A 25533-nucleotide genomic window follows, 5' to 3' on the forward strand; every position below is an offset into this window, starting at 1 on the left:
CACCCTGTCGAGGCGTAATCCTGCAAGTAACCTCTGCAGCCACCAAGCTCTGAACAGCATACCTCCACTCTGGGGCAACACTAGAAGGCGTACCTCCAGGAAGTCTCCTCCGTCGCTGTGAAGAATCTTGCCTTGTCTCCAGTGCTTGAGGAACCACTTAAGCTTCAAGAAAAGCAATATGAAGTTCTGCTTGAACTGCTGGGACTCCTGTAATAACAGGTTCTTCTCCTGGCTCCAGAACTTCTGCTCCAGCCTCCTCTGTAGGTTAAGGCTCTGCAGCTCAAACTCTCTCCTCTGGAGCATCTTCTGCTGATCTTCTTTCAGCTGGTGAGAAACAGAAACTCTAGCGTTAAACAAAGGAGTCTCATTCCTACACAGCTTATTGATTTTAGTAATTTCATATTTAGGGGCCCAGCAGTTTCCTGCAGCTCTTTTGCGCTTCCAGCCTAATCAGACCCAGCCTCTATTAGAGCTGTGGCACCCAAAACCTTTGTCTGCTCCTCCCCAACCCATCTATTGTTTTTCTTTTTTTTTTACCATCCTCCTTCCATATCTCGGCCAGCTATCACTGCTCCTGTCCTCCATAAGAAGCCAGACCAGTTCTGGCCACTAGGGGGCCTACGGAATAAAGTTTAATGTGCAAACAGGGAGGAGAATTATAAAAGCATTTCCGTAGGTAAAACAGTGCTTTACCTGGAGGAACGGGCTTTTAGAAGATTGCCTCCCTGTGTGCAGGTAAACTTACGTACGGAGTAAACCCTACACATGTAACTTTACCTGCAGTGAGACCCAGCATTCATGGGGCAGGTTTGGGGGGAAGGGGTTGCACTTATATACTTACTTTTGAATTTTACAAAGTATGCATGGAATTTTTCTTCGACAATCTACCTGCGTGAATTAGGAGGTGTAAAAGTGAGTGGGCAGTTTTCCTGGGATACATTTCACTTGTAAAGTCTGAGGATAAAAGATGCTTGTGAGCAGTCCTAAAAACAGCATTATGTGCAGCCAGACCTTAACATTAAGAGGCCAATATTCAGTAGGCCATGGACAGGTTATCTGGATAGGGTTAGCCGGATAACTTGTCCCATATATTCAGCAGGATAAACGTCTTGCTGAATATACTTGCTTGAAGTTATTCGGCTACATGTAGCTGGATAACTTAAAAACCTAAACCTGGACTCACTCCGGACGAGGTCCAGTGCAGCTTCTGTCAAAGCTGCGCTGGCAGCAGAAAACACACCAGGTTTATACTTGCAGCATTAGAAATAAGTACCTCTCTAGCGCTGGCAGCATTGACAGAAGCTGCGCTGGACCTTGCCAGGAGTAAGTGCTGACCCCACTCCCGGTGGGGAATTTTTAGCCTCAGGAACTGAGGGGGGGGGGGGGGGGGGGGGGGATGGGGTGCAGCCGGGTGTTGTTAGATTGCTGAGGGGGAGGAGGGAGGAGGGAGGAGGGGCCTGGCCTCGGTGACCGCTTGCTCTATGAATAAGGGGATTGTCCCAGGGGTGGACACAACAGCTGATTTAGAGATGTGGGGTGGGGGATGCAAGGTCCAATAGGACAACTTTTATATTAAGTGGGGGATAGAAAAAAAAACAGGCCATAGGACCCTTTAATTCTTGTTTGTTTTTTTTCTTGAGCAAAAGTGCTTAGCTGGATGTCTTTCGAAGATATCTGGATAAGCAGTAAGTTATGCAATCACACAAGGCTGGAAAACTTTAAACCTGCTTCTGAGCAGATCTATAGTTATCCGTCTAACTTATGTGCAATATTCGGCTACTTTAGCTGGATAACTCGACTCTTCCCTGGAACGCCCCAGTGACGCTTCCTTTTAATCCAGCTAAAATTTAGCTGGATAAGTGGTTATCTGGCTATAATTTAGCCAGATAAGTGGCTGATTGATGTGAATTGAGCCATTTAGATGGATAAGTTTTGAGTCATCTGTCTAAATAGCTTATGAATATGGACTTCTAAGTTGCTAAAATTATTGCACCGATGCATGTAAATAAAGGCGTGCCACATGGAAATGAGGCTTACTGGGCCCATTGGAATTGTGTAGTATGCTCTCCACTCCCACTATTTTCCGTAAGCTCAGTACAGCACAAAAATTTAACATCAGCCTTGAAGGTCTTACATTTTTACTGGGCCTGCTGTGGCCTGAAATCCCCTGTGCTAACTCGCCCTTCAGCTTTGGTCAGTTTAGCACGGGGAACTTCCCTTTCCTCCCCCAAACTCTCCAAATCAGCGTAGCCTCCTCCTGAAGCCCCATCCCTGAAAGAGGAACTGCTACCCCAGCACAGAGCAGCAACCCCCTCCCCCCGAGAGGCTTTCCCTAGAGGCAGCCACCTGAAAGCTCCTGCTCCTCCCATCAGAACCAGGTTCTTATCAATGTGCAAGGGGGATGTTGGCGACCTACTGCTTGCATCACAGCCAAATGACACTGCTAAGAGGTATTTCATCACATTTACCTCTCGGGGCATGGAAGATATTGTGCGGGGAAGCACTTTGGGTTCAGGAAGAGAGGAAGCCTCCCCACTCCAGGGCTTATTAGCACTTTCACTTTGGGCAGGATAGTATGGGGGATTTCAGCAGACAGCTACCGCGGCCAAGCTGATGTGGCAAAGACAAATACACAATCAGCAATACCCATTGCATACCACATTAAATGGTGCTTTACCAAGCACTTTAAAAGGTGACTTTTCAAATGATGCACATGTAAAAAAAAATAGCACGTGTGCCAGTAGGCGCTGTTTTAAAACCCGTTACATGCACGCGTAAAACAGGGACTGCGCATACATTTGTGTATCTAAAAACAGGGCGGGCCAGAAGGCATTCCAGGGAGGGGGCCAACATGAGCCAAAGTGACGCGCACCCATCTTTTACTGGCGGATATTTACTTCTGCTCACTGTCCAGTGTAAGTGATCGTAAAAATCTTAAAAGTGCAAAAATGACTGGGTAAGATGGGGGCACTTCAGAAGAGCCAAGAAGGTCTGCATGAGCTGCGGATAGACTGGGCAAACTGGTAGACTAACTGGCAAAACTGTTAATTTCCTTATTGCACGCATATTACAAAATTAGAGGATTTACGCATATAAAAGCGACAATTACTAAGAAAATACATGAGTAAATGATGAAAATTAGGAGCACAGATACACGCGTACAGCAGATTTGCGCCATTTCTGTATATAAATTTTGACTTTGCCGGATAAATGGTGGCTTTGCTGCCATTCAGCCGGCTAAGTTTAAAAAACCACTACTTATCTGGCTAAGTAAGACGGGCAGATAAGTATTAAAACGCTACTAATCCAGCTATATTTAACAATACATGCTGCGTATCTATATGTTGGGTAGATTTCCATGTTTTATATCATGCGCTCGTATTTGCATGCATGATATAAAATACATGTATGTGCATGCGCGAGTCCATATATTTGCATATATTTGCGCCTGCGTGCTTGTTTTAAAGTTATCCTCTAAGTTTTATTGACTCACATGCTAAAAAACGTTTTAGCTCACGCTTTATTTCATAGGCCCCTAGAGATTGCATGATGGCTTCCCCACTAAGGGCTATGAACGCTGCCTCTGAAGCATCTCCAGCCAGCACAAGCAGCAAAAGATGGGCTTAGGAATGCCACAGAGTCACAGTCACAATATTCAACCAATATTCAACCAAGCTTTCCCATAACATCAACATGCAGAATATCCCTGCCAATGATCCCCTCAGTGGTAACACGCTAGAGAACTTTATAGATCTTCTCTAGAAATCACATGATCTTTGGCAGTCTAATATCATAACCTAACTTTATACCTACCACCTGTGTAACTAGCCTACATTAGGCACCGTACCTTTTAATTATGTTATTTACCCCATATATCTTAATCCAAGTTAATTCGACCTGTTCATTGTAAGACATTTACCTGTCATTGTTATTGTTTGAAATGTAAACCGAATTGATCAATAATTCTGTTATTGGAAAGTCGGTATAGAAAAATGCTAAATAAATAATAAATTCCAGGATGTGATGTGATGTAATCTCTTTACTGAAGTAATAGTGATATCATGTAGTATGAGAAAGAAGGAAAAAATAATATTGCTTCCTACAATTAATACAAAAAAATGCAATGCTTCATCTGCACAAATGAAGAAATACAGTATTTTTACCCAAAGATCCTTTATCCAGAAAAAATTATGTTTCCAGGGCTATGCTATATTGTCTGGAAAAGCTTTTATTATCCAAACATTGTGGGTCACGTCACGTCATCAGCCAGCACTTCCTTCCTGTCTTGCTCATGAGTTGTTTGCAGCCTTTCCAGTCAAGGCAGGTCGGCGGCATTGCTCATCTCCAGATACCCAGGCATTTCTCGCAGCGGTGAGCCTAGCAGAAAGGGGGTCCTGGGACTCTTCAGCATGAAATCGGGGAAATCAAGAACAAGAGGGAGTCTGTGATCCAAGAATCTGCTTACTCCAGAGAAAATTCCAGGCATGAAAATGAAGATGCATGCGTCATCCATTCAGCAGATCATCTAGCTGCTGCTTTTGCCACCAAACTGTACCTTTTGTATTCATTCGATGGATCAAGGAATCAAGGATGCTGTCACGACTCAAACTCTGAAGAACACATGGCACAATTCATTCTTGAAAGAAGTTTCCAGCACCTCAGTGTCATCTTGCCTTGCTTACGAGTTAGCTGTCTTGCTCTTCACCTCCTTCGAGCGAGTCTGGCGCAATGCTGACAAGTTTGTGATTGAGGCCTATGAGTTTTTTTGCTCTCATCAAGCAGCCGTTGTGCCAGCTCACGGGCTGGCTGTCTGGACATGCTGGTATGATTTAAAGGTGAAAACAGACAATACAGGAAGATGGTGGAGATTGCTACTGCACCTTGTGGAGTGACTGCTCTGGAAATTCCCCTTCTCCAGGGAAAATGTAAGAGTCTTTCTGCTATGAATGTGCGCAGCTCTCCAACTTCTGCTGATTTCAAGGGAAAACCTTGCTCGGTGGTTTTTGTACGGTGGCTTAATGTAAGGGTAACCGATTTGCAGTTATCCTTTTTGTTCGCCCCGTCTATTATTCTTAATTATTTTTCAAAATGTCTCTTTTTTTTTTCTTTTTCTAATTTTTACTCATAAAATCCCTTCTCCCCGGCTACTTATCCGACCCACTGTGCATTCTTGTTGTTATATACTTATCAAGGCCGCCGCCCTTGTTACTTCTCATGGGTTGGGATTTTATGAGTAAAAATTAGAAAAAGAAAAAAAAAAGAAAAGAGACATTTTGAAAAATAATAAAGAATAATAGATGGGGCGAACAAAAAGAATAACTGCAAATCGGTTACCATTACATTAAGCCACCGTACAAAAACCACCGAGCAAGGTTTTCCCTTGAAATCAGCAGAAGTTGGAGAATTGTGTGAGAAGGGAAAGAGGTTTGTTGGTGATTAATGAATGTGCGCAGCGGCATACCACAGTGCCTACCCCATCACTCAGTGACCATCCTGACACTCCAGCTACTACCCTTAAAGTCACATATGCTTAGCATAAGATTCAGTCCAGTACAACCTATGCCCTCCTAAAAATAATATAATCCCGCTCTATGTCCTTACACACATTTTCAAAACCTGATATAAAACAAATGACTTCCCATAACAGAATGAGCAAGAAAAAAAAACCATATAATCTTCAGGTAAACAGGAGGAACAGCAGTTAGAACAGCAAGAAGTCCATATTCAAAAGCATTTAGATGGATAACTCAGAAGTTATCTGGCTAAATGAAGATTTGGGCACTTATCCTGCTAAATTCTGGCCAAATATTAAGTTAGCTGGCTAGAATTTAGCTGGATCGGTTTGGGACATTCCAGGGGTGTAACTAGGAGGAGTTGAGTTAGTCGGATAAGTTATTTGGCTAACTCCAATATTATCCAGCTCTGTCTTATCTTGTTAACTCTGACTGGCCCATAGAGCTGTCCTAAAGTTAGACAGATAAACTTATTCAGCTAACTTTAAGATAGCCGGATATGTTCAGTGGCACAGGTGCACTGCCGAATATATGGCTACTAACTGAGCCTCAAAGCAGCTGAATATGAACCTTGAGATGTTTATCTTCCCATCGGTCTAAAAATGTAATATTACTTTATTTCTCTGCCTTTCTAGATTATGTTAGCAACATATGTACAAATTGTCATGCTAATAAAGCTTCTTGAATCTGAATTGTTGGCTTAAGCTCCCAGTGTCCTCTCTCTCTCAAGCTGTTTTAATGTTTGCCCTTAGTGAGTCACAGACATGGTTGGTAGATCCTCGGATTGATGACTTCAGTTCTGTCAGTACATATCTGGGAGACCCTCTGACTGAAGCACTTAGCCAGCTCTCACCTCAGCCATCTCAATATCGTCCCATGTACCTGAGACCCCCCTCTGCCAGACTCTCAACCTCTTCTTTCTTCAGCTGTCTCAATGCCCACCCATGGTGTGACTCTGACATACCTGGGAGACTCTTTGATTGATGCTCTCGGCCTCCTCTCTCCTCAGCTGCCTCTCCTGCGAAAGCTGTTCCTGCAGACCTCGGATACTCTGGTTGGCTTCAGACAATACTAGCTGAAGTTCCTTTATCTTGATAGGCAATCAGAGGAAAGAAAGCCTCTGCATTAGCATATCTAAATCTGAAACTCGTTTTATGTTTTATTCCCTAAATTACTTGCATTTCTTAACTATATATATTCAGTACATGGCACAATCAGATGTAAACAAATGTTTATTTGACATATTATGCACAGAATTTCATTTAACCTTCAATTAAACCTATAGCCTATAGCAAATAGGTCAATTAAAAAAAAATCCCCATCCCTAAATTAGCTTCCTATAATTTAGCTCCATAAATTTAGGCACCTAAGTTTTCAGCTGGAAATTAACCTAAATTTAGGCATCTAAAACCTATGCTTTTAAACACAGGCCTGTATGATTTGTCTAGATTTAAGATTTAAGAGCCTGGTTCTAAAAAAATCAGTGCCTTGTCTCTAACATTTCTTCTCCACTACTGCACCCGTCCATTTTTCAGGCACCTAAATTTACATGCCTAGTGACATTAGGTGCCAAAATTTAGATCCTCGGTGCTAGTCAATTTTCCAGGGGACCAGTAATATTTCAAAGGTCTAGAGTCTGACAGCCATATTGATGACATTTTTATGATTTGGGCTAAAGAAGAGATTCTCAAATCATTTCACACGTCCTTTAATGCATTCTTTCCTTCAATCAGATTCAAAATGGACTGCGCCACAAAGAGTTAATATTTTGGATACCACAATCTCAGCCACCAATGGCTAACTACAAACAACTGCATACAGGGAACAGACAGACATGTGAAGCTACCTTCACAGTTCCAGCACCCACTTTTCACATCAACAAAATCCATTATACACAGCAAAGCCACTCAGTGTCACCGTATATGCTCTGACCCAAAAGGCAGGGAACAAAGTCCAAATGAAGCTTTCAAAAAGGCTACAATCCTAACATCATCTCCAAGAAGACTGCATCTTCACTTAACATGGCCAGGACAAACCTACTGCAATACAGAGAAAGGAAAACCAAAGAGTGGGAACCCCTTGCAGTAACATACAAGCTGGAGCTGGGAAAAGTGAGAAAAATCGTAAAATATCTACAGCCACTACTCTTGGAGGATGAGTGTCTGAAAGAAATATTCCTTGCTGCTCCAGCTCTGGCCTTCCACAACCCACGTAATCGGAAGCAAAAACTTATTAAATTTAATTTTGTACTTTAATTTTGCCTTTCGTAGCTGGTCAGCCATTTGAAAGCGGATTGCACCGTGGATGGTTTGTCAAATTAAGCAAGCTTCTAACAAACTCAGAAAGAAGAAAACAGCGCAAATCCCTGCAAATCACCACACTGCAAACTAAAGCAGCCCTTATCACAGGAGGCCACCACATGGGAAAGAGATTCCGCACAAGAGGACAATGATTGTCATTTCATTCTGTTACATTTTGCCACTGTAGCATCCCGCGTCACATTTTCTTTGTTGAACAGTAGATACTACAGTCGAGGGATGCTACATTGGCAAAACAGGCCAGAAGTTAAATACAAGGACTTTCACAGACCAGATGCAAGATAACCCATCACAGACAACAGCAAGGTAAGACATCCATGGGGGAACTGTTCCCAGAATCAGATCATTGTATCAATGACCTTACGATCAGGATACTTAAAGGTGCATTCAGAGAAATCCAGGCATGGAAGACATTTGAATTTAAAAGATCATACATTTCAGATTTCACATAAAAGGACATAAAGACTTGAGTTTTTAACTCTTATCTACTGCCTCTCTATCACTCTCTGATTACTCTAATACATTACACTGCCTTCCTATTTCCCTCTACCATTGTAATGTACTTTGTGATTCACCTGTACTTTCTGGTTTTATCATTTTCTGCTGCTTCGGTCTGAACCTGAGGGAGGGAGTGTTCTCCCAAAAGCTAGTCAAGAAATGTATTAAGTTAATCCAATAAAAAGGCCTCACCTTCTATTATTGCTGTTTATTTGATAATCTTTATTTCCAGGCATTCATGTGGGCTAACATGGCAATCTCACTACGTCACTGTTCGCCGCATCTCAAAAAAGATGTAATTGCGATGGAGAAGGTACAGAGAAGGTACAGAGAAGGGCTACCAAAATGATAAGGGGAATGGAACTGCTCCCCTATGAGGAAAGACTAAAGAGGTTAGGACTTTTCAGCTTGGAGAAGAGATGGCTGAGGGGGGATATGATAGAGATGTTTAAAATTATGAGAGGTCTAGAATGGGTAAATGTGAATCGGTTATTTACTCTTTCGGATAGTAGAAAGACTAGGGGGCACTCCATGAAGTTAGCATGTGGCACATTTAAAACTAATCAGAGAAAATTATTTTTTACTCAATGTACAATTAAACTCTGGAATTTGTTGCCAGAGGATGTGGTTAGTGCAGTTAGTATAGCGGTGTTTAAAAAAGGATTGGATAAGTTCTTGGAGGAGAAGTCCATTACCTGCTATTAAGTTCACTCAGAGAATAGCCACTGCCATTAGCAATGGTAACATGGAATAGACTTAGTTTTTGGGTACTTGCCAGGTTCTTATGGCCTGGATTGGCCACTGTTGGAAACAGGATGCTGGGCTTGATGGACCCTTGGTCTGACCCAGTATGGCATTTTCTTAAAAAGTAATTTTTTTTTAAATAAGAAAGCTTAGGTTAGCGTGTAGGAGGTTTCCATTTAGAGTAATGGCAGTATTGTCTTGTGATTTAATTCTCTAAATTTCTGAGTCTAAATCTTGTAGCTATGAATAAGTGTTTTTTGTTTCTTTTTCTGAGAAATTGCCACTTTATTTGGCATTAGCATTAACAAACTATTATATGATTAACTTATAAAATAAAGTTGAAACTGCAGGCTTTAAGATAGCAATCAGGAAGTTTTTCTAGGAATACAGAGTTTAAGTTGCGTTATATATAGTTTATGGACCACGTTAGAAGACACAAAAACTTGGCTATTTAGAATTAGCTGTAACAATCTGGGATCACTCGCTGATTTAGATGTGGACATTGCGACATGTATTCGAAGGAGGCGGGGTAGTGGACATTATCAGAAACCCTATTGCTGCAAACAGTATTTCACTATTTCAGGTGAAAGGTACAGCATTGCCTTTGGTCTGAAACAAAGGACTCAGACTGAACATTCTTTTAATATAGTGTGCCCCGTCTCAGACAAGCGTACAGATATCTGGATTAATCAGCTGGACAGATCTTATCTTCTGATTCCTGGATAGCTTAATGTATATGTCGATAACCAGCTCTGGCTGCAGAATTTTAAAAGGTTCTTCTCAATTAATTCAGGAAGTAATGCATGTGAAAGGTCACAAATTAGACCTGGCATTTATTCATGATGAGGATCTCCTTGGTTGGCATATTGGAGGGCTTAATGTTAATGAAGTGGCCTGGTCTGATCATTTTATGATTTCTTGTTTGATCTCAGAATGAAAATATCAGTCTGAAAGCTTTGTAAATTGTCTTGAAAAAAGGAAGCTAATATCTTTAAGGCTTTAAAAGTTTTAGATCAATCAGAAACTCCCTGTATCGGAGCTAGTATACCATTAGTTTTCAAGCAGCTGATGAAATTCCCCACTTAAAGACCATCTGCTTATTCCTAATAAGGAAGTTGCCCCATGATATACACCTGAATTGAGGACCCTTAAGACACAGGGTAGGCAAAAAAAAAAAAATGTAGATGATAATCAAAGTGTGTTCAGTGCTCTATAGCCAGTTCCTGAACATACCCAGATCAGTCCAGAGAAGTGGGTTATGTATCCCTACCAGCAGGTGGAGTCAGAGAGCAAAGAACTTTGGGCACTGCCATATACGGTATATACATAAAAAGCGGGAAGGCAGTGGGTGGATCAGTGCGGTGCTACTTATCTGGTTAACTTAACTGGATAAGTAGCCATATTTGCTCTTATCCAGTTAAGTTAATCGGATAAGTTAGACCAGCCATAGAGCAAATCTAACTTAGCTGGATATAATTTATCCGTCTAAGCAGTGATTTGTGTGCTCATATTCAGCGGCATAGCCGTGCCACTGAACACCCCTTGTAATTTAGCCAGATACGGCTGATTATCAGGCCCATTAGGTTATATAATCTTAGAATTAAGGAATCTAAAAGTCCCTATTTTCAAATAAAATCTCTCAGGTGGATAATGCTCTAGAGCTCTTTTTCAAGTTTTCATTCAGATGGCAGATGCTCTAATACCACCGATGTTATTACGCATCCATTTTTCAGTATTTGATTTTATATTGTTCTTCAAATTCTGAACTGATTTATTAGGGAGCTAAAGATATGATGACTTGAGAGCCACAGGGAAGTATTCAGAAGAGACGCCGGACCTGCTTATGACAGAGTTTGAGCCTTTCAGAGGATGCTGAAAAGCTCTCAGCCTCTAGGAAACTCCCTGGATCCTTGTCCAGCTTGGCCTCTTATGCAGATCAGGCTGAATTTCGTCTTTGAAAATATGATGACAATTCATCCTTCCGTTCAGGAACTTTTCCTAATAAATCAAAGGAAGCAGTAATAGCCCCAGTCCTGAGAAAAGGAAATATGGATCTTATAGTATTAAACAACTTTAGACCCATTTTCAATTTGCTATTTTTTTTGGCAATCTAACAGAGCAGGCAGTAGCCACACAACTAGGTGAATGCCTAGAAGAAAGCACATTTTTCCATTCTTGCCAATCTGGCTTCTAATCCAGGGTACAGGACGAAAAGCGCTTTAGTAGCCTTGACCGATGATCTCAGGAGGAACTTAGGTGCAGGGAAGGTTCAGCGGTAATTTTCCAGGATCTCTCATCTGCCTTCGATGCCGTGGATCACGATTATTTCATTTGAGCACCTGTCAGCATTCTGTACTGGAGGCGCAACGCATGGCTGACTCTGTTCCTTTCTATCTTATTGGACGATGAGTTTTCTGAGCCCAGGGTTTTCACCTGCGGTGTTCTGCAGGGTTCTGCATTTTCTCCATTGCTTTTTAAAATGTAGGTACAACTATAGGTTTATTTAATTAACAGCACGGGGGTGTAAGGTATGCTTTACGCACGCATTTGATGTGCAAAGTTACTGGACTGCCCAGGAGCAGATATTAGCACAACTTTCAGCCTGCTTATTAGTAATACACAACTGGATGGCTGAAAATAAAATTGGGTCCTAAATTCACAGAAGACTGATGTACTTTGGGTGAGAAAACTGCCCTTCAACTTCGGCCCCCAAACTGTGACTCCAGGAGCCAGACAAGTTGTAATAAAATGTTAAGTAAAAATTTTAGATATAATTTTAGGCATGAAAATTACAGATCCATATTGACAACTTCTGTCAGCTTCGCTGCCTCCTCTTTTACAGAATGATCATGCCACAGTACCTCACATATTTGTAATGGGGCACACAGAATAATATAATGCCTTCTTAGCAGGACTACTAAAACTTTAGGAAACTGCAGTATATTCTGAATACTGCAGCACAAATTCTTAAAAGCTCGAGACTTTGTGATCATTTCTCCAGCTCTCAAATAACTTAACTCGTTTCCAGTGGCTTTTAGAATTACTTTTAAGGTGCCCTCCTTGTACAGGCTAAGCCCTGCTTATCTAAAAGATAGACAATCAATATATTCCTGTCAGGACACCAGGCGCTTTTCAAGGAAAATATGCTGTTGGCTATCCCACCTCTTTCTGAAATTAAATATGTAGACATCAGAAACCAGATGCTCTCAAATGTGAGACCTTTTCCTGGAACATTCTTACCAGAGATATGAGGCTTTTGCAGGACCATCTGTCATTCCAGAAAATGAGCAAACCCCATCTTTTTGATACAGCATTTATTAACGATTTCCTAAGCTCTTTGAGGTCCATATTCAGCCGCGCAGAATCCAGCTAATTTATATCGGATATTCAGTGGTGCGGGTGTGCCACTGAATATACCTGCCTATCTTAAAGTCAGCCAGACAACGCTGAGTATCTGCAGTGTTTTCCCTGGAGCGGCAGTAAAACACCATGGTAAAAAATAATGTAGCTTAGATGCCCCAACAAATTTTGCGCAATGGCAACCCCACAGCCACCTTGTTTTAAAGGTACTGATAGGCCCTTACTATGTCCCTCCTCCTGCTTTCAAAATCCCCATCCCATACACTCTGATGCCTCTGGAGGTGGCCTAAATGAAAAACCAAACGTTTTTCAAGTTTAAGTGCCTGTGCTCAAGCTCTGGCCCCACCTCATACTACAAAACTCTACCCCAAGTAGCCAAAAGTACCCCTTGGAGGTCACCCCCCCTCCAGTCCTTCCACTCACCTCCCTGTGAAGGACCTGAAGAATCCCTGGTGCTCTACTGGGGTCCAGAGCACCCCAGGGCTCCGGGCCCATTGCCATGTCCAAAATGGCACCAGCTGGCCATATAGGTATTTTTACCCTATCAAGTGATGGGGCAAAAGGCCTTTTGCAGCCAGCCTGTGCCATTTTGGACATGGGAGCGACAGGCCCGGCGCTCTAATGGGAAATCCAGGCCCCAATAGAGATTCTTCAGGTACTTAATGGGATGAGGGGTAGTTCACCTTCAGGGGTTAATTTTGGACACATGGGGGATGGAGTGGGTCCCAAGCATGGGCACTTAAACTTTGAAAATATTTGTTTTTCCACTTAAGGCTCTCTCAAGGGGCAGCGGGTCAGGGACAAGGGGACTCTCGAGACCCCAGAGGGTTTACTGAGAACGGGAATGGAAGGGGGACAGAGTGAGGCCCAGTCGGCGGGAAAGAGAGCTGAAGTACAGCAAGGTTAAGCTTCCATTACTCTGATTAGAGGGAGGGAAGTGAGCTTAGGCAAACATGGAGATGGGCTCCTGCACTCCAACGGGAGGGAGGTGAGCTGACTGGGGGAAAGTAGGGCACTTCATCCGTAGTGGACTCCTCCGGCTGTACCCTAGCTGCAGGATGTTGCGCCCGTCGGTCGCAGACAGCTGCGCCCTCTATTGCTCACCTTTCTCCTGCCTAATTCAGCTCCGGTGGGTAAGTTGCCTGCCTCCACTTCCACACGCTGACCTCTCCGGCGTCCCCTGACTGGCATGGGCGATTGCGTTCTTCATTTTCCTCCTGGGATCTCCTAGGGCACGCGAGCACGTGCTGACCCTCCTTTTACATGCGTCATGGCAGGAACCTCGGGGCCGTCCCCTCCGCATGACGTCACTGGCTACGGATATTTAAACTTCCTTCGCTATACCAGCTACGAGTTAGCAAGGATTCCCTTCCTGCTGATTTCACCTTGTTCTCAGACGCTCGCTGCTCTGACTTCTCGCTCCAGGATGACTTAGGTATCCACTCCTCGGGGGCCTTGCCTCGCTCCTCTCTACCCTTCGGGGTTCACCTGTTTCCAGCAAGGACGCCTAAGGTACCCACTCCTCGGGGGCCTTGTCTCGTCCCAGACCTCTGCTCCACAGGGGTTCCTTTCTATAACAGCCCTCAAGCCTCTGAGTGAGCACTCCTGCTCTTCAGTCTGTCTCTGCTTCTGTCTCACCACCCACGGAGTACATTCTTGGCCTACCCTGCTTCGCGGACCACTACCAGATATACCCTCTCTGGCATTCCATCTGTGACTGGGTTCTCGGCCTACCCCGCTCTGCGGACCACTATCGGAACCATCACCTTCTCAGGACCTGGTGAGATTCCACCACTGCGTTTTCTACGCTACCATGTACAGACTGAACTACGCCATCTGAAACCCTCCTCTTCTGGCTAAGGATCACTGCCCGCTCTTCGGGTCACTTTCATCGTTGCTGTATAATAAAGACTCTATTTCCTCTGTGTCCGTTACTACTAGAGCCAGCCTAAAGCTACAAGTCCCCACAGGGCGGAGCCATCTCTTGTTGCAACCAGGGGCCCACGACTTATGTCAAAACCTTAACACAGGACTTCTTTGGTGGCCAGCAGAGTGTGCATCTCCTCACACATACACAAACCAAAATCGTTCTCAAACCTTGCCGGTCAGAGCCTGCAGTGCTGCAGATCATTTATGGCCTTCAGAAAGCGGAAGGAGTAAGAACTGCTCAGACACAGGGCGGGATCACCACAACACTTACAGGAAGAGATGTAAGGGAATATGCTGAAGACTACGTGGATCGTGGTTCCCTGAAAACATACAGACAGAAAAAGAAAAAGGAAAGCTGGAAACAAGCAAGAAAAGAAGGTGTGCAACCCCCCCCCCCCCCCCCGATGGCTGATTTGACAAGTCAGCCTGACCTCCTGCTCAGGAAAGGGAACGTTTCCCCTTCTTTGTGTGGAACGGCCTCCCAGTGGGAGTGGTGACGACAAAAACAGTATCTGAATTCAAGAAAACAAGGGATAAATACAGGGGATCTCTAAGGAAGTCATGAGAACTATAATGCTAAATTAACTGGACAGATGGGCCATACGGTGTTTTTCTGCCGTCTCGTTTTTATGTTTCTGCGACAGAACAGCACCAACTAGCTATTCTTCCCTTCCTTGTTGAAAAGAAGGCTTTGACTGAGAGCAAGACAGAAGTCCAAAGGTTTTTTTTTCTTTTTAATTTATGTCCTCTGCCTCCCAGTCCTGAAGCTACAAAGTCCTCCAAATGTTCAAGACAACTACCTCCAGCTTCACCTATGAAGAGCGATATCCCTGTTGTAGCGGTTCGAGTTTCCACTCCTTTTCAGAGTTTGGCTGGGAGACAGAAGCTGGAGGCATCGGCCTCCGACGAGGAATTAGATGTTTGTGTTGGAGGGAAGCAGTTTGTTGATGCTTATGGCAGCGATAGCCAAAAGAAGAACTATTTACAGTCAAAAGTGATGATGGGGAGAAGCGCAGCTCAGTTTGGCTCTGCGATGCAGACTGCCTGGAAAGGTTCATTGGATATGTTGGTAGTGCCAAGGCCTTTGGAGAATTCTCCTGTAATTGTGCTGCTTAGAGATAGGTCCAAGTTGGGCGCACTTAGCCTTTGGTGTAACTTTGCTTTGAAAATCTGGTCTAAAGTCTGCATGTAAACATTCTGTGCAGCCTTTATCCCTATGTGCACGATTATAAAGCTACCCTCACAACGTTCTAATTGGAATTTTTGTGATGAGTGTTATTCACAGAGCCCTCTTTTTCTGCATATTCAAAATTAGACTTTTTCCCTCTCTGCCCAGTGCCAGCATATTTCAAGCCTGTTCTAGAAAGATGATCTCCAGCAGTGAGAAGAGAACTCAGTCGCCATGTACATGCCACCCTTGGCCTCTCTATGAACAGTGCCCAGCATGGTATCAGGTTTTGCCAACCATTGACACTTGTTTCAGTGGTGTAGGTAAAAGCATAAGACTTGCCATACTGGGTCAGACCAAAGGTCCATCAAACTAGTATCCTGTTTCCAACAGTGGCCAATCCGGGTCACAAGTACAGGTAGCTAGGCAGATGTCACAGCTCCCATGAGGAAGGTCATCAGCCATTTGTCAATGCAACTCTGGGCATGTATTTTACAGCCTCCCCCTCCCGCTTCATTCTGTAATCACTAATTTCAGGGGAGGTCACAGAGGAGTCTTGTTATAGGAAAGCCACATATAGAGCCATGAGTGGAGCTCTAACTTACTTCAGCAGCATAGGAGTCGTCATCATTGGGTCTGTGTGTCTTGTAGCTTTGGGTGAGTTCCTCATTTTGGTCCATGGTGTTGTTGCTTCTGTGCTGTTCTGAGGTTTGGTTCACTTGCACGTCCCACTCGTGAAGATCCCTAAAGTCAGGCAGCTGCATGCACGGGCAAGTGAATGAGAACAGAACAAAAGAGAAGGGGAGGAAAAGAAAAAACAGAAAGAACAAAACAATGGGTCTCTCGAACAGCAACAAACTACAAGACAAAGAAAAGAATGTAGACAAAGAAGAGCTTTGTCACCATGGCATAAGAGAGAAAGGTAAACAAAAGAAAACACACAATGAGGAGACACAGGGGCTGGATTGTTTCAGAGAAGATGAGAGAGAAAGAAGGGAAAAAATGTGCAAACACCAGTTATGGTGCCCATGCAGTGATTGGGGATCGGGGAAGGGCTATAGGAATGGACGGCATGCAGGAAAATAGAACTTGAAACAAATCAGGGTGTGCTTTTGGGACTTTTCGACTTTTGTCATTTCATAACCAAGTTTCAGAAACTTCTCTCTTCTATTAAAAAAAATATATATAGTTATATGCAAAAGTTTAGGCATTCCTAGTCAAATTGTATGTTTCAATGAATCTCTACGTGAACAGAAGCTGATACATCCTCTTCATGATGCCATAGCAGCGATATGAACTGATCACAATCGCGCATTCCGAGAGAGGAAGAAGCACTTTGACCTAGAAAACAGCATCGCTACATTTTCAGCGTAAGCACAACATCTGAATGAAGGAGCAGATTTGCCATCATTCTTTGAGTATATTTTCACAGCTAAGACATATATATATACAATCCATTCTTAAAAGTTACTCCCAGATGAAGAGAATCTACTCGAAACATTGCAGTGTTGGGATCAAAAGACTTATTGCATGAAGCTTTGAATACAGCATCTTTGCGTCAGAACTGTGAGTCTTGAGTGGTATAACATCAGTGTTTTGTATACCACTATAGTTGCACTGGACTGTCAAGATAGCCATCACAATTATACATTGAGCATCTTGCATTTCTGGGGTTTACCAATGATTATAACCTTTCTCTAACAACCACTAAGTTGGAGTTGGATTAAGTAGCCATAGAGGCATTTTCATATAGCCCATTATTGGCACTTTATGAGGTTTCCCCAGTTCTAACACATACAATCTTCTCATTCTCTAGCTAGACTTTTTTATAATTTAGTATTGATCATATAAGTGTCTGGCATTATCTGGATTTATTATTTTGAGTATTGATACAGAGTTAAACCCAACATCTTTCTGCAATGTTTAATGCAAAATTACTATTTATTTGCTGATTTTAACAGATTGAAAATAATAAACAGTGAAAATAGCGTGTGCAAATGTCTGAACATCCTTCCAGTTGAATCATTACTACTTTTTTTTTAAAAAGTTGTTAATAAAGCCCAAAAAGTTGATTGGCTTGTTAGGCATTCAATTAAAAGGTGAAAACAATTCCATGGTTGAACAAATTCTCTGACCCTTCTAATCTCTCACCTTGTGATTGTTGTTCTATCTGCTTTAACAACCATGAGTTCCTCGAAGCAGCAGTTCTCTGAGAACTGAAAATAAAGATAATTTACTCTTCCAAAGCAGGGGAAAGCTATAATAAACATTTCTGAAGGCTTCCAGCTAGTAATTTCAACTGTTAAAAAATGGAAGTTACATAAAACTGTTGAAGTCAAGGCAAGATCTGGAAGACTTAAGAAATATCTCTGATAGAACTGCCTGAAAACTGGTTAGATCTGCAAATGACCTGCTGACATTGGTCATAGTTGTCTACAGAACAGTGTTGCATACACAACAATGATCTACATTTATCAGAAAGAAACATTTTCTATGAACTCATCACAAAAGGCATCATCTAAGATGTGTAAAACAAAGCCTGAAACATTTGCTTTGGACTGATGAAATGAAAACTGAACTATTCAGCTACAACCACACAAGATATATTTGGAGAAAAAAGCACCTTGCCAACTGTTAAGCATGCAGGTGGATCTATTATGCTTTGGGGTTGTGTGGAAGCCAGTGGAACAGGAAATATTGTACAGATGAAAGGAGAAATGGATTAAAGTAAATAGCAACATATTCTAGAAACTAATGTCCCACAGACTGTGAAGAAATTGAAGAAAAGACATTTGTTATGTCAGCAAGACAATGATCTGAAACATACCTGAAAATTAATCATTAAGTACTTGCAGAAAAGAAAAATGAAGGTTTTGGAATGGCCTTCACAGTCCCCAGATTTGACTATTATTGAAAATCTGTGGGGAGTGCATTCACAGAGACCTGAGATTATGCCTGAGCTAGAAGGGTTCTGCAAGGAAGAGTGAAGAAAAAAGTTAAAAAATCAAGAAGAGAAAGACTCTTAGCTACTACGGATAATATCTGAAAGCTGTTCTTTCTGCCAAAGGGGTGTAACAAAGTACTAACTGCAAGGGTGTTCAAACTTTGCACATGCCATATTCACCGTGAGGTCCATATTCACAGGCATTTAATAAGATAAGTCACTAGTTTCCTGGCTAAATGAATATATGGGCACTTATCTGGATAAATTTTAGCTGGATATCTTATCCGGCAAAGTCTGGTCATGCCAAACAGCAGTTCTAAACTTAGGCAGCTAACTTTAAAATAGCCAGCTATATTCAATATTGCGGCTGCATAAATGAATATACCTCCAAAATTAGCCAGATATGTTTATCCAGCAAACTTTGCTATCCAGTGACTAAATATGTATCCCGCTTTTATGCAATATTTTAAAATCAGCAAATAAATAATTATGCATTAAAAATTGCAGAAAAATGTCATATTTAACTTTGTAAATTCACAAAGAACAAGAGCATGAAAAAACACATGTAGAGGCTGTGTCATCTTCTGTTCACTTAGAGATTCATTGAAACAAAATTTTGACCACGGACACCTAAACTTTTGCACACAACTGTATATCAAGATTAAAATCTACAGCTGCATGCATGTTATGCTACCAAGTTCTATCAAGTCACTATCAGAAAATGTTAGCTGAAAAAGCAAATGTTGCTTACCTGATGTAACAGGTGTTCTCACAGGACAGCAGGATGTTAGTCCTCACAAATGGGTGACATCGAGGATGGAGCCCACCACGGAAAACTTCTGTCAAAGTTTAAACAGAACTTTGACTGGCCCCTACTGGGCATGCCCAGCAAGGCACTGACCCTGCAGCCAGCAGGGGTCTCCCTTCAGTCTGATGTTCAAAGCTACAGGCAGTGCCTAGAAAGTAAAAACAAAACAAACCCAACACCGCGGGGTGGCGGGCGGGTTTCGTGAGGACTAACATCCTGCTGTCCTGTGAGAACACCTGTTACATCAGGTAAGCAACATTTGCTTTCTCACAGGACAAGCAGGATGGTTGTCCTCACAAATGGGTGAGTACCGAGCTGAGGATGTCCTGACTTGCACCAAATGCACCCAACGACGTGCAACAGGCACTACAACTGGGGTGGAATTTGGTAAAGGGCATCCGCACCCTACCGGGAAGGTGGAAGGGTGTTGGTACATCACGTTGGAAAAAGGTTACGCAAGACAGATTGGCCGAAGATGGAGTCCTGTCTTCCAGCTTTGTCCAAACAATAGTGGGCTGCAAAGGTATGGAGAGAACTCCAGGTTGCAGCCCTGCAGATGTCAGGAAGCGGCACCGATCGAAGGTGTGCCACTGACGTAGCCATGGCCCTCACAGAGTGTGCTTTGACACGGTCTTGAAAAGGAATGCCCGCTTGCTCATAGCAGAAAGCAATGGAGTCCGCCAACCAGGAGGAAAGAGCCTGCTTACCCACAGGTTGTCCTAACTTGTTAGGATGGAAAGAGACAAATAATTGAGTGCTCTTCCTGTGAGCAACTGTACGGTCTAGATAAAAAGCTAGAGCTCGTTTACAGTCTAGGGTATGCAGAGTTTGTTCCCCGGAGTTGGAGTGGGGCCTGGGAAAAAAGATAGGTAGTATTATGGATTGATTGATATGAAACTCAGAAACTACCTTAGTTAAAATTTAGGGTGAGTGCGGAGTACCGCCCGGTCCTGCAGGAGTTTAGTGTAAGGCGGATAGGTAACTAGGGCCTGTAATTCACTAACCCTGCGAGCTGAAGTGATAGCCAAAAGGAATAACACTTTCCATGTGAGATACTTTAACTCACAGGAGTGCAGAGGTTCGAAAGGAGGTTTCATTAGACGACCAAGAACCAGATTAAGGTCCCAGGATGGGGCCGGAGGCCGTAAGGGTGGCTTCAGATGGAGCAAGCCTTTAAGAAAACGTGTTACTAGGGGTTGTACTGAAATAGGGACACCCTGTACACCTTTATGGAAGGCGGCTACCGCACTGACATGCATCCTAATGGAAGAGGTTTTAAGACCTGATTCAGAGAGATGCCATAAATAGTCCAAGAATTTGGAAATTGGACAGGAAAGGGGATCAAGGGACTGAGAAGTGCACCATGATGTGTACCTTTTCCATTTGTATGAGTAAGACTTTCTTGTGGAAGGCTTTCGTGAAGCTATCAGGACTCGAGAAACGGAATCTGAAAGGTTGAAAGGCTGAAGGACTAACCTTTCAACATCCATGCCGTCAGGGACAAGGCTTGGAGGTTGGGATGGAGGAGGCATCCGTCGTTTTGAGTGAGCAGATGCGGGTCCTTTCCCAGAGGAATGTGCCTGCGGATGGAGAGATCCTGGAGTATTGGAAACCATACTTGGCGTGGCCAGTAAGGTGCTATCAGGATCATGGTTCCTCCGTCCTGGCGTAGCTTCACGAGAGTCTTTGACACAAGAGGAAGTGGGGGGAATGCGTAGAGCAGACCGGTTGTCCACTTGAGGGAGAATGCATCCCTCGGCCGAGAGTTCTGGCTCCGAATGAGAGAGCAGTAATCGTCCACTTTGTGGTTCTGAGGGGACGCAAAGAGGTCTATGCGGGGAGAACCCCACTTGTGAAACAGAGAGGTCGCTATCAGAGGATCGAGTGACCACTCGTGCGGTCGGAAGACACGGCTCAGCCGGTCTGCCAATACATTGTCTACTCCCGGCAGGTAAGTGGCCCTGAGGTACATGGAGTGGGAGAGGGCTTCCGCCCAGATCTGCGCAGCTTCCTGACACAGAAGGAAGGAGCCTGTGCCTCCCTGCTTGTTTATGTACCACATGGCCACTTGGTTGTCCGTCTGGATTAAGATTATCTGATGAAAGAGATGATCTTTGAAAGTGCGGAGCGCATAGCGGATTGCTCGAAGTTCCAGGAAATTGATCTGGTGTTCGGCTTCCTCGTTGGACCATAACCCTTGGGTTTGAAAGTTGTCCACATGGGCTCCCCAACCGATGTGAGAAGCGTCGGTGGTTAGGATTACTTGCGGATCCGGTGGAAGAAAGGGTAAGCCCTGAAGGAGGTTGACCTGAGTCGTCCACCAGGTTAAGGATAGGCGCAGCGCTTGTGTGACTGTGACTATGGAGGACAGAGGCTGAAAAGCTTGAATCCATTGGTGTCGTAGAGTCCATTGTGTTACTCTCATGGCTAGTCGGGTCATGGGAGTGACTTGAACCGAGGATGCCATGTGTCCTAGGAGAATGAGGAACTGGCGAGCCGTGGCCGTGTCTTGAGACTGGAGCTGGTGAGCTAGGGACATGAGAGTTTGGACCCGTTGAAGCGGAAGGTAGGCCTTTGCCTGTAAGGTGTCCAAGTCTGCCCCAATGAAAGATAAGGTTTGAGATGGGACGAAGCAAGATTTCTCATAATTGACAAGAAACCCTAAGGAAAGGAGTGTGTTGATTGTCAATTGTAGGGAGGACCGGGCAATCTGAGGGGTGGAGGCCCTGATTAGCCAATCGTCCAGATAGGGGTATACGTGGACACCTTCCTTCCTGAGGAATGCTGCTACAACTACGAGGCATTTGGTGAAGACTCGTGGAGCAGATGCCAGACCGAAAGGCAGTACTCGGTATTGATAATGGTCGCGGCCTGCTAGAAACCGCAGATATTTGCGATGGGATTGTGTTATCGCAATATGGGTATAAGCTTCCTTGAGGTCGAGGGAGCATAGCCAATCCCCTTTTTGCAGCAGAGGGAGTAACGTGCCCAGGGTTACCATCTTGAACTTTTCTTTTTGAAGGTACTTGTTGAGGGCCCGAAGGTCCAAAATTGGACGTAGCCCTCCTGACTTCTTTGGAATTAGGAAGTACCTGGAGTAAAATCCCTTGCCTCGTTGAGAGGGAGGGACAGGTTCTATAGCATTTGATTGCAAAAGGAGGGATACTTCCTGTTGTAATTGAGTGAAGTGGCTGGATAGACTCCACGCTTGAAGAGGCGGGGAGTCTGTCGGAAGAGTTATGAAATTGAGGTGGTAACCCTGTGCGATAATTGCCAGCACCCACTGGTCTGAGGTAATCCGTATCCAATGCTGTAAAAAGTGGCACAGACGACCCCCCACAGGGATGTGGGGGAGTGGGATATGGCATGTGCTCCGTGTCGGGAAGTCAAAGGCCTGCCGCAGGCCCGGGAGGTGGGGCTACAGCAGGTCTTTGTTTCCGAGGTTGGCGTAGCTGAGGTCTGGTGGAGGATCGAGCCGGACGAGGCCTAGTCGACGGAGGGTAATAACGACGTGGCCGAAAGAATGACTTTTTAGAGTCCTTCTTAGGTGGTGGTTTGGAGGATACCTCAGATGGAACAGACGAAAGTTGTTTCAACGTCTCGTGGTGATCCTTCAATTCCGCCACAATCTGTTGAATCTGTTCTCCGAACAGATTGTCCCCCAAGCAGGGTAAATCGGCTAGACGATCCTGGACCTCTGGGCGAAGGTTGGATGATTTTAACCAAGCCCAACGTCTGGCTGAGATGGCAGTAGCTGAGACTTTCGTGGAAGCATCGAAGATATCGTAGGCCGTTCTGATCTCGTGCTTCCCAGCTTCAAATCCTTTGTGAAGGAGGGCTTGAAGCTGTGGCTGGTATTGGTCCGGTAATGTGTCAGCGTAGTCCTGCATCTGTTTAAGGATAGCTCTGTTGTATTGAGTCATATAAAGTTGGTATGAAACTATGCGAGATATCAACATAGCCCCATGATACACTTTCCTTCCCACACTATCAAGGAATTTGTTGTCCTTGATAGGGGGAGTGGAAGAGTGTGGTTTTAGGCGCTTGGCCTTCTTTTGCGCAGACTCAACTACAACAGAGCGATGATCCAGTTGAGACTTCTGAAATCCTGGTGCTGACTGAACGAGGTATGTTGAGTCAGCTTTTTTATTAACTGGCGACACAGATGAAGGTGATTCCCAGTTTTTCTTTAAAAGATCCAGAAATACCTGGTGAATGGGGATGGAAGCGATAATTTTTGGGGCATCCAGAAATTGGAGCAGCTCCATCATTTGGTGCCTGTCATCGGTCTCAGATTGCAGCTGAAAAGGCACAATTTCTGACATCTCCTTTACAAAATTTATAAAGGAGAGATCTTCAGGAGGAGATCGTTTTCTACTCTCTGTAGGAGATGGTGGGGATGGTAAATCTGTATCTGAAGATGTATCATCACCCCAGGTATCATAAGGATCATGTAGGGCTTGCAGTCCTGAAGGACCTGGTAGAGGATCCAAAGGCATCGATGGAATCGGTGCTGCAAGCGGAACTGTGAACGGCATCGAGGGCTTCGGGGCTACCGATGGAATCGGTGCCGATCTTGGAATCGATGGAGCCGAAGGATAAATCGGTGGAAAGGTATGTGAAGGCACCGATGGAACGACACCGGACGGGGGAATCCGGAACGGTGTTTCTCCTGTCGATGAATGTCCTTCCGGAGATGATGGTGTAGTCGGTGCTACTGGAATCACCGATGGAAGGGCTCGCATGAGTGCCTCCATACGATTTAGTATCGGTGCCAACGCTTCCACTAGAGGCTCGGTGGTCGGTTCCCTCCTCGGTGGCAGAGTCGGTGCTGAGGTCGGTGCCTGAGGCGGTGCCGGAATCGGTGCCGGAGGCGGTGCCGGTGGAGGCTGGAATCTTCGCATCGCATTCTCGATGGCCTCCTGGACCAGCCGGTCCAGTTCTGCCCGGAGACCAGGGGTAACCATACCCGGCTCGACGGGAGAGGGAGGCTGAGGCAGGGCCGGAAGTACCACCGTAACCGGTGGGATCACGGCCCCCGCACCCCGGGAGGGTGAGGGTTTCCTCGGTGCCTGCGAACGAGACGTGGACGGTGCCAGGTCTGACCGAGGCTTTTTCGTCGGTGGCTCGGCCTGTTCAGAGGTCGATGGTTGTGGATCCTCGACGGGCCGAGACTTGTGCCGTCGATGGCGATGCTTATCCTTCCGATCTCCTCGCCCATCCGGGGAGGGGACAGGAGTCGACGGCCGAGAAGTCATCGGTGGAGGACGGTCACCGGAGGGTTGACGATGGTGGTGCAACTTCGACGGTGCCAGTTCCGATGACGTCGATGCTATCGATGGCGTTGGGGTGGGTGCATGGAAGAGGAGCCCCATCTTCTCCATCCTGGCTTTACGACCCTTAGGTGTCATTAGGGCACATTTAGTGCAAGTCAGGACATCATGCTCACTTCCCAAACATAGAACACAGACCCGATGGGGATCTGTGATTGACATAGTCCGGGTGCAATCCGGACAACGACGGAACCCCGTCGCCATGGCCTAGGGCCAAATTTAGCCGCGGGATTGGTAAGTGCCAACAGGCCTCTAGGGCCAAAATCGACGGCAGTCGATGAAAATCGGCAAAAAACTTACCGGCTTTCGCGGAGGTGACAAAAATTTGTCGAAGGGAGACCCCTGAGGGGCAAATTTTCTTCGGAAAGAAAAAACCGAATTCCTGTCAGGAACGTGGTAAGAGAGCTCCTTTCACCGCGTGGCAGCTGCTGCGCGGAAAAAAGAAGACTGAAGGGAGACCCCTGCTGGCTGCAGGGTCAGTGCCTTGCTGGGCATGCCCAGTAGGGGCCAGTCAAAGTTCTGTTTAAACTTTGACAGAAGTTTTCCGTGGTGGGCTCCATCCTCGATGTCACCCATTTGTGAGGACAACCATCCTGCTTGTCCTGTGAGAAAGTACATATCACAATATTTGTATTCCATTTTTCCTTTACAGTAAAACATGTATAAAAGGCGATTTAAACTCGTAATTAGAGCAGATCGTATCCTGAACATGCAGAACACTTGCACAGGCAGTATCCTTTTCACATGCTGGCTTATTTTTTTTAAAGCAAAGGGGCACAATAAAGAAGGATGAAACTTTCTCATAAAAACATCAGTCATGTTGAAATGGCCCTCCAGGTTTTTGGCACAAAAATAGAGCATTGAACACTCCCAAAAAAAAAAAAAAAAGATTTTAACTGAAAAGTTGTTCATAAAAGG

The 25533-nt window shown here is 44.5% G+C and overlaps 1 protein-coding gene across 3 annotated transcripts in view; it reads right to left on the minus strand.

Moving 5' to 3' along the window:
* Positions 1 to 25533, minus strand: part of SOGA1 (suppressor of glucose, autophagy associated 1) — a 172346-nt gene that overhangs the window by 68535 nt on the left and 78278 nt on the right. For 2 of the 3 annotated variants that reach the window (XM_029611715.1, XM_029611714.1), the window contains exons 6-8: positions 16136 to 16288; positions 6478 to 6603; positions 94 to 324 (exon numbers count right to left, since the gene is read on the minus strand). In XM_029611715.1, the coding sequence (XP_029467575.1) occupies positions 94 to 324; positions 6478 to 6603; positions 16136 to 16288 (510 nt within the window). The remainder of the gene's footprint in view (positions 1 to 93; positions 325 to 6477; positions 6604 to 16135; positions 16289 to 25533) is intronic. The other variant, XM_029611716.1, reaches the window with a different exon arrangement.

Source organism: Rhinatrema bivittatum, chromosome 8, assembly GCF_901001135.1.
Source record: "Rhinatrema bivittatum chromosome 8, aRhiBiv1.1, whole genome shotgun sequence".
NCBI classification, from domain to species: Eukaryota; Metazoa; Chordata; class Amphibia; order Gymnophiona; family Rhinatrematidae; genus Rhinatrema; species Rhinatrema bivittatum.